This window comes from Bos taurus, chromosome 7, assembly GCF_002263795.3.
Source record: "Bos taurus isolate L1 Dominette 01449 registration number 42190680 breed Hereford chromosome 7, ARS-UCD2.0, whole genome shotgun sequence".
NCBI classification, from domain to species: Eukaryota; Metazoa; Chordata; class Mammalia; order Artiodactyla; family Bovidae; genus Bos; species Bos taurus.
In genome coordinates, this window is record NC_037334.1 from 13,153,988 (window position 1) to 13,169,632 (window position 15,645).

At 42.5% G+C, this 15,645-nt stretch overlaps 1 protein-coding gene across 4 annotated transcripts in view; it reads right to left on the bottom strand.

Moving 5' to 3' along the window:
• The window catches only part of LOC505918 (zinc finger protein 709), an 87,860-nt gene extending 73,455 nt beyond the window's left edge, over positions 1-14,405 (bottom strand). Inside the window, exons 1-5 of one of the 4 annotated variants that reach the window (XR_009495159.1) lie at positions 14,234-14,405; positions 6,345-6,471; positions 5,950-6,010; positions 4,350-5,573; positions 1,945-3,805 (exon numbers count right to left, since the gene is read on the bottom strand). Coding sequence is in view for 2 of the 4 variants with exons in the window: in XM_002688782.7 (XP_002688828.1) it covers positions 4,607-5,573; positions 5,950-6,010; positions 6,345-6,471; positions 14,234-14,236 (1,158 nt within the window). In the remaining 2 variants the exon portion in view is untranslated. Of the gene's footprint in view, positions 1-1,944; positions 5,574-5,949; positions 6,011-6,344; positions 6,472-6,605; positions 6,738-14,233 lie in introns of those variants that run through there. The other 3 variants (XM_059888559.1, XR_009495158.1, XM_002688782.7) reach the window with 3 other exon arrangements.
• Positions 14,406-15,645: the final 1,240 nt, after the last annotated feature.

Consider the following 15,645-nt stretch of genomic DNA (forward strand, 5'->3'; position numbering starts at 1 on the left):
TCTCATCTTCCTCCCCATCCCACCCCTCCAGGTTGATACAGACCTCCTGTCTGAGTTTCCTGAGACATACAGCAATTCCTATTGGCTATCTATTTTACATATGGTAACCGCACAACTGCACTCATCTCACACACTAGTAAAGTAATGCTCAAAATTCTCCAAGCCAGGCTTCAGCAATACGTGAACCGTGAACTTCCAGATGTTCAAGCTGGTTTTAGAAAAGGCAGAGGAACCAGAGATCAAATTGCCAACATCCACTGGATCATCGAAAAAGCAAGAGAGTTCCAGAAAAAACATATATTTCTGCTTTATTGACTATGCCAAAGCCTTTGACTGTGTGGATCACAATAAACTGTGGAAAATTCTGAAAGAGATGGGAATACGAGACCACCTGACCTGCCTCTTGAGAAACCTATATGCAGGTCAGGAAGCAACAGCTAGAACTGGACATGGAACAACAGACTGGTTCCAAATAGGAAAAGGAGTACGTCAAAGCTGTATATTGTCACCCTGCTTATTTAACTTATATGCAGAGTACATCATGAGAAATGCTGGGCTGGAAGAAGCACAAGCTGGAATCAAGATTGCCGGGAGAAATATCAATAACCTCAGATATGCAGATGACACCACCCTTATGGCAGAAAGTGAAGAGGAACTCAAAAGCCTCTTGATGAAAGTGAAAGTGGAGAGTGAAAAAGTTGGCTTAAAGCTCAACATTCAGAAAATGAAGATCATGGCATCTGGTCCCATCACTTCATGGCAAATAGATGGGAAAACAGTGGTAACAGTGGCTGACTTTATTTTTGGGGGCTCCAAAATCACTGCAGATGGTGATTGCAGCCATGAAATTAAAAGACCCTTACTCCTTGGAAGGAGAGTTATGACCAACCTAGATAGCATATTAAAAAGCAGAGACATTACTTTGCCAACAAAGGTCCATCTAGTCAAGGCTATGGTTTTTCCAGTGGTCATGTATGTATGTGAGAGTTGGACTGTGAAGAAAGCTGAGCACCAAAGAATTGATGCTTCTGAACTGTGGTGTTGGAGAAGACTCTTGAGAGTCCCTTGGACTGCAAGGAGATCCAAGCAGTCCATTCTAAAAGAGATCAGTCCTGGGTGTTCATTGGAAGGACTGATGCTGAAGCTGAAACTCCAATACTTTGGCCACCTCATGTGAAGAGTTGACTCATTGGAAAAGACTCTGATGCTGGGAGGGATTGGGGGCAGGAGGAGAAGGGGATGAGAGGCTGAGATGGCTGGATGGCATCACCGACTCAATGGACATGAGTTTGAGTGAACTCTGGGAGCTGGTGATGGACAGGGAGGCCTGGCGTGCTGCGATTCATGGGGTTGCAAAGAGTCAGATGCGACTGAGTGACTGAACTGAACTGAATGTAAGTTTCCATGTTACTCTTAATAGAATTTATTATTAATAGAATTTACTTCATCCTAGAATCTGACTAGAGCTATGATCTTAGAGGTCACTGGCAAGATGGCACTGAAACAATCTTTTTAACTTCTGTAGGTAAGAAGAAATGAGGGACTTTCTTGGTGGTCCAGTGGTTGGGAATCTGCCTGCCAATGCACAGGACACAGGTTCTGTCCCTGTTCGGGTAGGATTCCACATGCCACAGGGCACCTGGGCCCGTGTGTCACAAATACTGAAGCCCATGCACCCTAGAGCCTATGCTCCACAACGAGAGAAACCACCGCAATGCGATGTGCGACACCACAGCTAGAGAGTAGCCCCAGCTCGCCGCAACTAGAGGAGGCCCAGGAGCAACAACCAAGGCCCAGCACAGCCCCCCAAAGAGTAAGAAATTAGTTTCATGAGGAAAACTGTAACTGAAAGCAAGAAAACGCCCCAAAGATAAAGCAGCTGACCTTGTACTCACTCACAGGATAAAACTGACAAGACTGTATCAATGATTAAATGAAGAATAATGCATGGTTTTTCTGAATGGGTACTTTATTCTCTGAGGACAGGGAAAACAAACTTGTTGGCTAATGAACAGTTCAGAATATCGGTAAAATATTTGAAATGACAAAACCTGTTTCACAAAAAAATTCAAACAGGAAATACAAGAAAAAACACATTGAAGGTTTATGTTCCGCTACAAGTAACAGGAAACACCCACAGCCTTCCTGACAGAAGGAAGGTGCTTCTTCTCACAGGGAAACAATGGGTCAAGAATGGCACTGCACAACGCACTGAAGAAGCAAACTGACATGTAGGAGAGAAACAAAAATACAGTCCAGAGAAGGGTGGAATCAGAGGACATTCCCAACCAGAAAACTCTAAAATACTTTCCTTGTGGACACAGGAAGCCTAACAGAAAAAATTCAAACTCGGCTGGATCTTTGATGTGGAAGCTATGAAGACATTGGGGGAAACTATACATCTATAAAAATGGAAATCAAACACTGGTTGCTGGTGTCGATGATATTCTTCACTAAAAGTTCATGGAGTTTGGAAAATAAGCTGGAAGATGCTGTCCTTGAAGCTCCTGTGTAACTGTCTGTCTCCCAGGGTGGGGGCTCTAATATCTGAACAATGTCTTTCTTACATTTGCTTTTAAATCACACACAGGTGAGCTACTGGTGAATGCTAACAAGGAACCACAAAGAGGATGGATTTTAGAAAGTCTAGGTTCTAATATTCGAAGAAGGCAATGGCACCCCACTCCAGTACTCTTGCCTGGAAAATCCCATGGACGGAGGAGCCTGGTGGGCTGCAGTCCATGGGGTCGCTAAGAGTTGGATACGACTGAGTGACTTCAGTTTCACTTTTCTCTTTCCTGCATTGGAGAAGGAAATGGCAACCCACTCCAGTGTTCTTGCCTGGAGAATCCCAGGGACAGGGGAGCCTGATGGGCTGCCATCCATGGGGTCACACAGAGTCGAAACGAGTGAAGTGACTTAGCAACAATACTCTTTGACATCCTAGCCATACATAATATTAATTCCAAGTGATTAATAGAATGGAAATGGAAAAAGGCTCCTATACTCACCACCACCAACTGGAATGGGTTGCCATGCCCTCCTCCAGGGGTTCATCCCAACCCAGGGATCGAACCCAGGTCTCCTGCATTGCAGGCAGATTCTTTACTGTCTGAGCCACCAGGGAAGCCCAAGAATACTGGAGTGGATAGCCTATCCCTTCTCCAGGGGATCTTCCTGACCCAGGAATTGAACAGGGGTCTCCTGCATTGCAGGCAGATTCTTTACAAGTTGAGCTACCAGGGAAGCCCATAAAAAAGGGTACAATATATATAATAGATTATGTATCTAGGAACTGCCACACTGATACTGAGCCGGACCCTGTGGGGCTCCTGGGGACAACGCCTTTCTGTGTCCATCTGTTTGATTACAGGAAACAGCCTTCACTCAGCTTCCATGAGCTTCCCTGAGTTCCAGTGGGCTGAGGCAAGCAGCTGTTAATCAGGGAAGGGAGGGGGTGCAAGACCAGGGATAAAGAGTCAAGAGCAGCCTTGGGGCAAGGTCCTGATTCCCCATCAATGAGCACACACAACAATATCTTTGAGCTATTTTGCAGAAACTGAAACTCCCTCAGGTGGGAGAAGTTAATGATTAAGGAGGGCATGCTGCCCACAAACAGGTAGACCCCCAGACCAGTTGGACCTCAGGTTGATGATGCTGATTCCAACTTGCCTCATCACCCACCTGTCAGAAGAATGTCCATGAAGTGAACCTCTTTGAACAATTACTATAAAACTTTCTCAGTCTCTTCCCCAAGTGGGAACACATGGTTTTGAGGGCATTAGCCCGCTGTGGCCCCCTTTGCCTAGCAAAGAAACAAAGTTATCCTTTTCTATTACATCCAAAGAGGGAAAAAAAATCACTATCTGAGTAAAGGAAAAATTACTACCTTTAAACCTTATGTACTGTGGTTGAAAGATAACTTACAGAAATAACTGACATTAATATTCCTTTCTGAAATGAGTAGAAATCCACCATTTAAGGTTAAACTTGAAGAAAGATCTTTAGTAAACACAACACATTTATAAATTTTAAAAACAATTCCTTTGGGACTTCCCCAGCAGTCCAGTGGTTAAGACAATGAGCCTCCACAGCAGGGACATGGCTTCCAACACTGGTTGGGGAACTAAGATCCTATATGTCCCAAGTTGAGGTCAAAAGAAAATACTAATAAATAAAAATAAAACAACTCTTTCATGCTGAAGGTTTTCTGGTACATTAAGCATGGATTACTTTATCAATTTATCTCATGTTATTTACATTTACACATCTTCTCCATGGGAGTTTTTCCATATAATGATATCAGCCAATTTAAGGATTTCTGAGGCTGTTTACAAATAAGGTTTTACCTAGTAAATCCTTTTATGGATCCAGAAACTACGATTGGAAAAGCCTTTTCCACATTCTTCACATTTTATATGATTTCCGTCCAGTGTGTAGTCTTGTGGGTCTTTGAATGACTGATACACAAATAGAAGATTTCTGACATTTCCATCAAATTGATAGGTTTCTGTCCAGTGTGAATTCTTTCATGCATGTCAACGTAAGTGGAACAGAAGGTTTCCCTTTTATTTCCCATTCCCAAACATTCAAAATGTCCCCGCTGTCAACTATGGGTCCTTCGATGTATTTTTAAAAACGATGGATACCGGTACCATTTACCACACTGGTCACATTGATATGGTTTCTCTCCAGTGTGACTCCTTTCATGTACTTTAAAAGAACTGGGATGAATGAATACTCTCTTGCATTCTTTACATTTATAAGGTCCATCCCCAGTGTGTGTTATCATGTGTTTCTGAAGGGTTACATTCAGTAAGAAGGCTTTGCCACATTCCTTACACTTATATGGTTTTTCTCCAGTGTGGATTCTTTCATGATTTCGAAGCGACCAGGCAGTATTCAATATTTTGGAGCATGTTTTACATACAAACGGTGTCTCTCCTGTGTGATGTCTTTTGTGTGCCTGGAAGGACCTCAAACGTTTGAAAGCTTTACCACACTGCTTACATTCGTAAGGTTTTTCTCCCCTGTGAATCCTTTCATGTATTTCAATAGTTTCAGGACTTTCAAAGGTTTTTCCACATTCTGTACATTTATAGGGCTTATGTCCTTTATGAGTGCTTTCATGCATTCGTAGGTGACTGGGATAAATGAACGCTTTCTCACATTTCTGACACTTGTAAGGTAAATCTCCAGTGTGTGTTCCCATGTGTTTTCGAAAAGTTGTGTGCCACGCGAAGGCTTTGCCACATTCCTTACATTCATAGGGTTTCTCCCCCGTGTGACTCCTTTCATGGGTTTTCAGAGCACTAGGAAAAATGAATGCTATTCCACATTCTTTACATTTATATACCTTTTCACGGTACTTTCGGCGATCTGATCTATTTTCAATGTGACATTTCATGTGTCTAGTAAGGGATGAATGATACATGAAGACTTTCCCACATGCTCTGCATTCCCATGGTTTTATATCACGAGTTCTCTTCACATTGGGAGTTGGAATAAGGTTGAAGCTTTCTTCAGAGGAATTAATATCTTTCTTTTCGGAGTGTCTCTCTGCCTTGGGATTTCTGTAAATCATGAGAATACTATTAATGATTGTTTTCCCTAATTACATTATATTTATTGTCTTTATTATGATTTATAGGAATAGTGAGGTTTTCTATCTTGTGTGACTTGGTAGAAGTCAAATAAACTGAATGCTGTTAACAGGACTTTCCTTTTTCTATTAAAAAGTGATATTCAAATATAGGCTTTATGAATACTGACTGCACACAAACTGTATTTCAAACACAGAACATTTATATCACATTAAAGAAAATTTGAGGCAGACATTTTCTAAAAACAACTAAATTTGAAGATGGAGCTATTTATTTTGTTTGCTTCCTTTTAGGTTTTCATAAGATTCTCACATGAGACATGCTTTGTACTATACATATGGCTCACCGTAATTTTCTCTCCTGGTTTTTGTCCTGATCGTCAATGTCCTGATCTTCCTGTTTTGCTTCTGAAATGCAGACCCAGAAAAAAGATCCCAAAGTATTAGACATTATAGAATGTTATGTCCATAATGAACTCTGACACTGCCCAGTTTCTTTTTTTTTTTCTTTTCACGTCCCTGTACATCTTGTGGGATCTTAGTTTCTTGACCAGGGATTGAACCAGGGCCACGGCAGTGAAAGTGCTGATACTTAACCTCTGCACTCCCAGGGAATTCTTTTTTCCCCCCTACTTTCTTTACCAGTGTCCTCTCTTTCCACATTCCACATCTCTGAACAGTACAGACGGATAAGAAACACTTGCTCTCTAATTGACAAAGCGAAGGAATTCTTCATTCTTACCTACTGAGACTACATTCCTGAAGTTTTCCCGCATCACATCTCTGTAGAGTTTCCTCTGTGAGGAATCCAGTAAAACCCACTCATCCAGGGTGAAGTTTACAGCCACATCCTCAAAGGCCAATGAGTCCTAAAACACCCAAAATATGTAACAGTAAGATGCATGACACAGCACTAGATACCCACACTCCATTTACAGGAGGGTGATGTACTATTTTATTGTTTATAAAGAGTTATTCTATGACTTGATCATGAAAAACTTACTCTCCACCTTTCCTCAATAGTTTGACAGGATCATCAAGAAATGAAACCATTTACACTTCATTTCTGTGGTCACAGTGTCACTCCTATCACGATCATAGCAGAGCCAGAGAATGTAGGGAAACATTAGAAATCCTGCGCAGATGGAATAAATACCATTTTAGGAATCATTTAGTTCTTGTGAAAAAATTCTTTCATATTCTTCCTTATGGTCTACAATTTACAGTACCCCATGGGGCAGAGGATCCAGACTGCATGAGGTTTCAATGAATAAAAATGCAGCGAAAAACTGGATAGTGTTTTCTAGTTCTATCACCTAACATCAGTGCCCAGGTGGTCTGCAGAACTCAAACTTTTAACAAAGCCCAGCTGGCCATACTGTCCCAAGGTCCTCCAAGTTTTTAGAAGAAATCACATGCAGTTGCCTGAATGTAAGTACTCTTCTGCAGAAGCACTGCCTTTAAGTTGTGTAATAACTATCACAGAGTCTGTTTTTCCTTTTTTTCTATAAAAAAAACTTGATGTAGGTAGGAAGCGATTTCAAACTTAGACCTCAGTTATGGGGAAGAAGCAATAATACATTTGGGACATTCCTGGTTCCTAAATTATATATTTTTTAAAAAAGTGATATTCCAGTACATGGTTTATGAATCCTGGTGGTTCAGTATTTAGGAATCTGCCTGCCAATGCAGGAGTGCTATTCGCTCAGTCGTGTCTGACTCTTTGCGATCCCTTCGACTGTAGCCCACCACAATCCTCTGTCCATGGAATTCTCCAGGCAAGAATACTGGGGTGGGTTGCCACTTCTGTCTCCCGGGTCCTTCCTGATGCAGGGGTTGAATCCTCATCTCCTGCATTGCAGGCAGACTCTTTAGTGTCTGAGCCACCAGGGAAGCTCCCAAAGCAGGAGACAAAAGTCCAGTCCTTGGTCAGAGAAGATCTCACATGCCCCAGGGCAACTAAGCCTGTGGGCGACAACTACTGAGCCTGTATTCTAGAGCCCCGTGCTCTCTGCAACAAGAGAACTAACCACCACAAGAAGCCATAGAGAAAATCTGTGCACGGAGCGAAAATCCAGTAAGTTAAAAAAATAAAAAATCTAGACCACAAAATTCCTATACTCAGGTGCCTCAGGGTGGCTTCCAGCCAAATTTTAGAACATATAGGACAATTATGTGCTGGAAAATCTCTTTTTCATCACACTCTTAACAGTACATCCTGAGCCTTACTGCCCTTAAGTAATAGGTTAAGAGCTACAGTTTATAAGAGAGTTCACCAATGTCCATAATACTCTGATGGTGAATTTTCTCATAATTATAAAAGATGTAAGACTTTCATCAGTGGCTTCCTTCAAAAGGACATGAAGTCTCCATCTTGCAATTTCAGGAACAAGTGTTTCCCAAGCAGCCACTACAGCCACTGCCAGATGACAATCTAGTCTGGGATTTGTGAATTTGGAAGTCATGATTCGCCATGTCACAAGAGGAGAATAAGAAACTTGAAATGAACAAGTCCTCCCAGAGTCATGAGGGCACTGATTCAAAGGGCAAACTGGTGTCCTGAAAATGGAAAAGAGAAAAGAAACGACTTTTTAAAAATGCCCCAAATATTCTGCTCTTAGGGCCTGTTACCAAAAAACTCTGTTTCACCAGTCTCGCATGAAGACAAAAAAAAATATGGAATACAATATCCATGACCCTCACGTGACCTTCTTTAACAGAAGACTTAGATACATACGATGAAAATAACTGAAGGAGAAGAGAGACAAAAATAAGTAACAACCGGTAAGATTTTCCTAATACTAATGATGAATCTCAGTTGAACAAGAAAAATGAAAACATCTAAAATGGAGATGAAAGTGTATTATAATCAAATAGAGGAAAAAAAAAAAAAAAACACAAAGGCAAAGAGACTATACTGCCAGAAGGTAGAAATACACTTTTGATATAGAGAAACAAAGACTAGAATCAACTTGGAGTTCTTTTCAGGAAAACAAAAAAATACAAGCAAGAACCAAGTGGACTGAAGTATTTAAAGACCAACACACAGACAGAGATTAGAAGGAACCTGACAAAATGATAAAAAGGTCCATTCTCCAAAAAAGTGTCTTTCACATGTACATACATAGCAACAAAGCCGCAAACTATATAAGGCAAGACATGAAAAATGCAAGGAGGACTCCTGGGCAATTATCTGGAGAAAAAACATGATTTTTAGAAAAGATACATGTGCCCCAGTGTTCATTGCAGCACTGTTTAACAATAACCAAGACATGGAAGCAACCTAAATGTTCATCGACAGAGGAACAGATAAAGAAGATGTGGTACATATATTCAATGGAATATTACTCCGCCATTAAAAAGAATGGAATAATGCCATCTGTAGCAACATGGATGGACCTAGAGAGTGTCATCTTGCCTGGAGAATCCCAGGGACGGGGGAGCCTGGTGGGCTGCCGTCTATGGGGTCGCACAGAGTCGGACACGACTGAACCGACTTAGCAGCAGCAGACAGTGTCATACTGAGTGAAGTCAGACAGAGGAGAAATATCTTATGATATCCCTTACATGCGTAATCTAAAAAGAAATGATACAAATGAACTTACTTACAGAACAGAAACAGACTCGCAGAATGAGTTTATGGTTGAGGGTGAGGGGAGGAGACAGAGTTAGGGATGGACATATACACACTGTTATATTTAAAACGGATAACCAACAAAGACCTACTGTATAGCACATAAAAGTTTGCTCGATGTTATGTAGCAGCCTGGATGGGAGGGGAGTTTAGAAGAGAATAGGTACATGTATACGTATGACTCAGTCCCTTCCCTGTTCACCTGAAACTATCACAATGTTGTTAATTGGCTATATCCCAGTACAAAACAAAAACCTAAAGAAAAAAAAAATTGAACTGAACAGCACCATGAAACAACTCAGTTTAATTGTAATCTAAGAAATGATCAACGCAACGAAAGCAAAATTGACATTCTTTTTAAATACACATGGAACATTCAACAAGACAGAAAACTTTCTGAAACATAAAACTAACTTAAGGGGCTTCCCTGACGGCCTAGTAGTTGAGAAACCACCTGCCAATGAAGAGGACGCAGGTTTGATCCCTGGTCCAGGAAGATCCCACATGATGACGGGGCAACTAAGCCTGTGCGCCACCACAACTACTAAAACTCGCCCACACCTACAGCCTGAGCTCCACAAGAGAAGACACCGCAATGAGAAGCCTGCACGCCGCAACTAGAGAGTAGCCCCTGCTCACCACAAGCAGAGAAAGCCTGTGCTGCAAGGAAGACCCAGCACAGCCAAAAATAAATAACTAGTATTAAAGAAAAAAAAAAAACCTTAAGAAATCTGAAAGAACAAAAATCATATAAACTATGCTCTTAGAACTCAAAGGCATTCCTCTAGCAATCAATACAAGCAAGAGTTGGAAAATCCCCTAACACACAGAGGTTCAACAGCATATCTCTAAACAATAAATGGGATGAAAGAAGTCTCAAGAGAAATTAAAATTTACGTAGAGCTAAACTGTGGGATCGGAGAAGGCAATGGCACCCCGCTCCAGTACTCTTGCCTGGAAAATCCCATGGACAGAGGAGCCTGGTAGGCTGCAGTCCATGGGGTCGCTAAGAGTTGGACAAGACTGAGTGACTTCACTTTGACTTTTCACTTTCATGCATTGGAGAAGGAAACGGCAACCCACTCCAGTGTTCTTGCCTTGAGAATCCCAGGGACGGGGGAGCCTGGCGGGCTGCCGTCTATGGGGTCGCACAGAGTCGGACATGACTGAAGCGACTTAGCAGCAGTAGCAGCAAACTGTGGGATGATGCAAAAGCTGTATCTACAGAGAAAATTATGCCATCATCAAATACACTCAGAAAAAACAAGGATTTGTAAACAATAATGCAAGCATTTATCTTAGGAAACAACAAAGAGAAGAGCATAAAACCAGAAAGAAAGTGGAATAAATTATAAAAATCAGAAAGGAAATTAATATAATTGAAGGAGAAAAAAATTTAAGCCAGATCTTTGATGAGATTAATAACACTGATAAACATCTAGTCAGTAGACTACAAGGGTAGATAGAAATTATTAGTATCAGAAAGGAACAGAGAGGGAAATGAAAATTTAAAAGGATTTTGTAAAATCCAGCACCCACTTATAACCACAAATAAGTAACAGAGGGAATATCTATTCCTGGTGAAAGAAGATATTCATGAATCCTGTAGGTAAAAGCAAATATTTATTCTCTAGGGCAAAATTAGGCTTCCCAGGTGGCTCACATGGTAAAAAAAATCAGCCAGCCAATGCAGGAGATGTGGGTTCAATCCCGGGTTTGGGAAGATTCCCCTGGAAAAGGAAATGGCTACCCACTCCAATATTCTTGCCTGGGGAATCCCATGGACAAAGGAGCCTGGCAGGCTACAGTCCATGGGGTCCCAAACAGCTGGACACGACTGAGTGACTAACACTTACTTTCTACACTTCACTTATCTCTGTGAAACATCTGAAAGTTTCTCCAACAATAGATAACTGGAGTTCCCGAGACTGAAAGAAAATCAGTTGTTCTCCTATAGATCCACAGTGAACTTGGACAACGAAGGAAAGGCAATTCAAACAAAATCTTTTAAACAAACACGGCTGGAAATAATGGATATTCACAAAAACACACACACAAACAAAACAAATGTAGACACAGGATTTATACATCTCACCAAAAAACCCTGAAAACGTATCACAGATCTAAACGTAAAATGCATAAGTGGGACTTCCCTGGTGGTCCAGTGGCTAAGACTTCATGTTCCCAAATGCAGGGGGCTCGAATTCAATTCCTGGTCAGGGAACAAGATTCCACATGTCGAAACTAAGACCTGGCACAGCCAAATAATACGTAAATAAATGAGAAAATGTTTTTTAAGATTCAAAAGTAACAAACTTCTGGAACATATCATAGGATGAACTCTAGGTCACCGTAGGTTTGGTGATGAATTTTCAAATATAACAACAAACACAAGGTCTGTAAAAGAAAAAAATGTAAAATTTCACACCATTAAAATAAAAAAATGTCTCTTCTATGGAGGTGATATATGTGTACATATAGCTGATTCGTGTTGTTGTACAGCAGAATTGTAACATTGCAAAGCAATTATAAAAGTGAAAGTGTAGTCACTCAAGTGAGTCTGACCCTTTGTGAACCTATGGACTGTAGCCCACCAGGCTCCTCTGTCCATGGAATTCTCTAGGCAAGAATACTGGAGTGTACTGATATTTCCTACTCCAAGGGGTCCTCCCAACCCAGGGACTGAACCTGGGTCCCCTGCATTGGCAGGTGGGTTCTTTACCACTGAGCCACCAGGGATGCCCTAACATGGGGGGAATGGAATTTGGTACCCTTACCATGGAAGACAGGAGCTTTCTTTCAAAACAAAATATACTCAATATGTAAATTAAGGCCCACAATCACACTGTTATTTGTCCAAATAAGGCTGACTCATTTTCACACAGAACCCGCACATAAATACCTGTAGAGCTTTATTCACAACTGTCATGAGTTGAAAGGTAAGCAAGATATCTTGCAAGAGTCAAATAATCAGCAGTATATCCACATGATGAAATTGTTGTTCAGCTGCTCAGTCGTGTCAGACTCTTGGTGACCCCATGGACTGCAGCACACCAGGCTTCCCTGTCCTTCACCATCTCCTCCTCAGTCATCCCCTTCTCCTCCCGCCTTCAATCTTTGGCAGGTGGATTCTTTACTACTGAGCCACCAGGGAAGAAATCAAGCTATGAAAACACACCAGGAAAGCTCAAAAGTATATTGCTAACTGAAAGAAGTCAATCTGACAAAGCTATAAATGGTATGATTCCAAGTATATGAGTACCTTCAAGTACTTCCCCTTGAAGGCTCCAAGGGGGCCTTAGCCTGAAAACACTGACCTCAGGCTCTGCTCTCCATTTAAAGGGCTCTCTACCACTACTGAAATTTTAAATATACAAACCCTGTCTGACTAATTCAGGAAAATCACTCAAATCCAATGTTTATGTAGAAATGAGAGAAGAAAACTACAAGTCACTTTTACTACTCCACCCAGAAAACCCCAAGTATCTATGCCTTTCAGAAAATATTTATCAATTAATATTTCCAGGGCAAGTTTATTTTCTACATAATTAATTATACTTGAATACTTTTAGTCTGCAAGTCTAAATCCTATAATGCCATTTGAAATCAACCAACAGTACAGTCCAAAATAAATCACCAGACTCATTCAGGGAATAAAAAATAGTCAAACAAAAATTGTTCACAAATGGAATGTAATACTAGAATTTATTCCCCCTTGAAATTAACCTCTCTTAGCTCTTACCAGGTTCTATTAATTAAATACATTTTACACTATTGAAAAAAAAAAAAGAAACTCAAATTAAGGACTAAATCTTTTGAACGGCAGTTAACATAGTGACTGACAGGGTAGATCCAGAAAAGTTTTCAAAAAATCCTCTAGGTGGGCTCCCCGGTGGCTCAGAGGTAGACAGGAGACATCGGTTCCATTCCTATTCTGGGACGATCCCACATGCGGAGGAGCTACTAAGACAGTGCTCTAGAGACCGGAGCCAACTACTGGGCTCACCTGCCCTGAGACCCCTGCTCCGAGGCGGCCCGGGTGACCACTGCAATGAGAAGCTCGAGCAATGCAGCCAAGAAAGGCCCCCGCTTTCCGCTACTGGAGAAGGGCCCGCGCAGAGGCAAAGGCCCAGCACAGCCAAAAATGAATAGATGAATTAAAAAAAAAAAAAAAAATCCTCCACGAAAGGACTTCTAGGATATACGTTCTCAATCAAAAAAAAAAAAAAAAAATCGGGAACGGAAAGGATTTCATACAACCTACTTCCCAGTGGTTATTTTCGCGGCTTGTCACTCAGGTAAAATATCTACAGACCGCCCCCGCCCCGCCCCGCCCCGCCCCTTGCAAACGTGCCATCCACGACTCCGCAAACAGGATGAACAGTTAGAACATTGCTTGTGTTTAAATGCAACGCAGAGACAAACAGCTGATAAGTAATTTGAATCGGAGAGGCGAAATCGACTTTGAGAATGAAGGGAGCGATCTGGAAATTTAATGATTCATTGCCAGTCCTACAAAGCTGCTCTAGAGGGCTAAGGTGTTCAATTTTAAGAGTCCACTTCCCAAATATTCGGAAAACTCAGAGGAAACCCAGCGCTCCCCCTCTCCTTCCTGCAGAAAAGATGGTCTGGAACCCCTCAGACAACAGCTAATCCCACGACAGAACCCTGGACATGTCCCGATTGTCCCCTGAAGACCGTGCACGTGGTCAGCGCACAATCTAGGGGAGAAGAGGGTCTGCAGGCGCAGAGCCAGCAGGCAGAGGCTCCGGGGCGGAAGTTTCTTCCGGAAGTGACAAGATTGGACGCCCGGGGACCCGGCTGCCGGCCAGCAACCCCGCTGAGAACCCGAGGGGACTGAGATCCGAGCACAGCCCCAGACAACGCGTATCTGCACACTCCAGGGGTGAACACGAGGGGCCAGGTCAAAATGGCGGGTTTTCGCCGTTTCCCACTAGTCCTACAGCGGCGTCCGATGCCCTGGTCAGCACACTCACCATTTCCAGGTCTCCTGGGACTGTCTGAGTCCCTCCCAGAGACAGCCACCAGAGCGACAGAAGATGCAGGAGAATGACCAGGGCAGTGAACCAGACAGAACACGAAACCTGCGCAATGCGAAAAAGAAAGGAAGTCCACGTAGCGGGACATCGCCCCGCCCATCTGCCTCAGCGTCCTCCTGGTTGGACAGATCCCAAAGCCCCGCCCCTTGTGCCTAAGTGACAACTTGCGGGAGGTGAGGTGAGACCAGACCCCCGTGCCTGTCACTTTTGCTGCGTTGTTGTTATTGTTGTTGTGCTTAGTCACTCAGTCGTGTCCGACTGTTTGCGACCCCATGATAGAAGACTTTTTCCTGGCTAAGATTGCTTTTAGTGTCTTATGCAGCTCCTCCTGCACTGGGATTCCTGATTCAGTTTGAAGAAGGAACAGGTACAGATAAGAGGATGGCCCAGGCCAGACCTGCCAGGAACAAGGTTTTTGAGTCCACCAGGGGTCAAGGGCTTGGTGTAAGGTTGTGTGGCTAGGCATGGAATGTGCTTCCTTTTAAGAAAAGCAGACACTTAAATGTGAACTGTCCTCTGGAGTAAAGGGGTCTGGTGCATTTTCATCTTTGGTCCTTGACGGCTCTGAGCCTTCTACCCATCCCTGCACCACCCCCACTCATTAGGTACTTAAGCTGAAGAATCCTAGAGCACTGGGATCTCTGTTAGGAGGTCTGAATCACTCAACCTTTGCTGGTGCCAATGTTGCAGGAGAAGCCAATTTTGACTCCATGTTAAAACTGTTTCTTTGACTTGCTTTTCATTGCTTTTGTTATTATAGTCATATATAACGACAAGCCCTTGACCCCTGGAGGACTCAAAAACCTTGTTCCTGACAGGTCTGGCCTGAGCCATCTTCTTATCTGTACTTGCTCTTTCTTCAAATTGATACATAAGCTTCCCTGATGGCTCAGTTGGTGAAGAGTCTGCCTGCAATGTCAGAGACCCAGGTTCGATCCTTGGGTGGGGAGGATCCCCTGGAGAAGGAAATGGCAATCTACTCGGGTATTCTTGCCTGGAGAATTCCATGGACAGAGGAGCCTGGTTGGCTGCAGTCCATTGGGTCCCAAAGAGTCGGACACTGAGTGACTAACACTTTCACTTTAAATGGCCTGCCTCAGATGACCCTGCCAAAGGACATTTGTTCAGATCACAGGGAGATAATCTGACTCTGTTGCCTGTGAAAAGAAGAGATTGACACATCGCTTCCAAAGGCTAGCCGTTCCCTGAGATGTTTTGCGAGACTGATGGCTCTTTTTGCTTTACTTCCTCATTGCCTCTCCCTCTCTATTCTGGCCTTTTGTTGTTTTTTAAATTTTAATTGGAGGATAATTGCTTTACAGTATTGTGCTGGTTTCTGCCATACATCA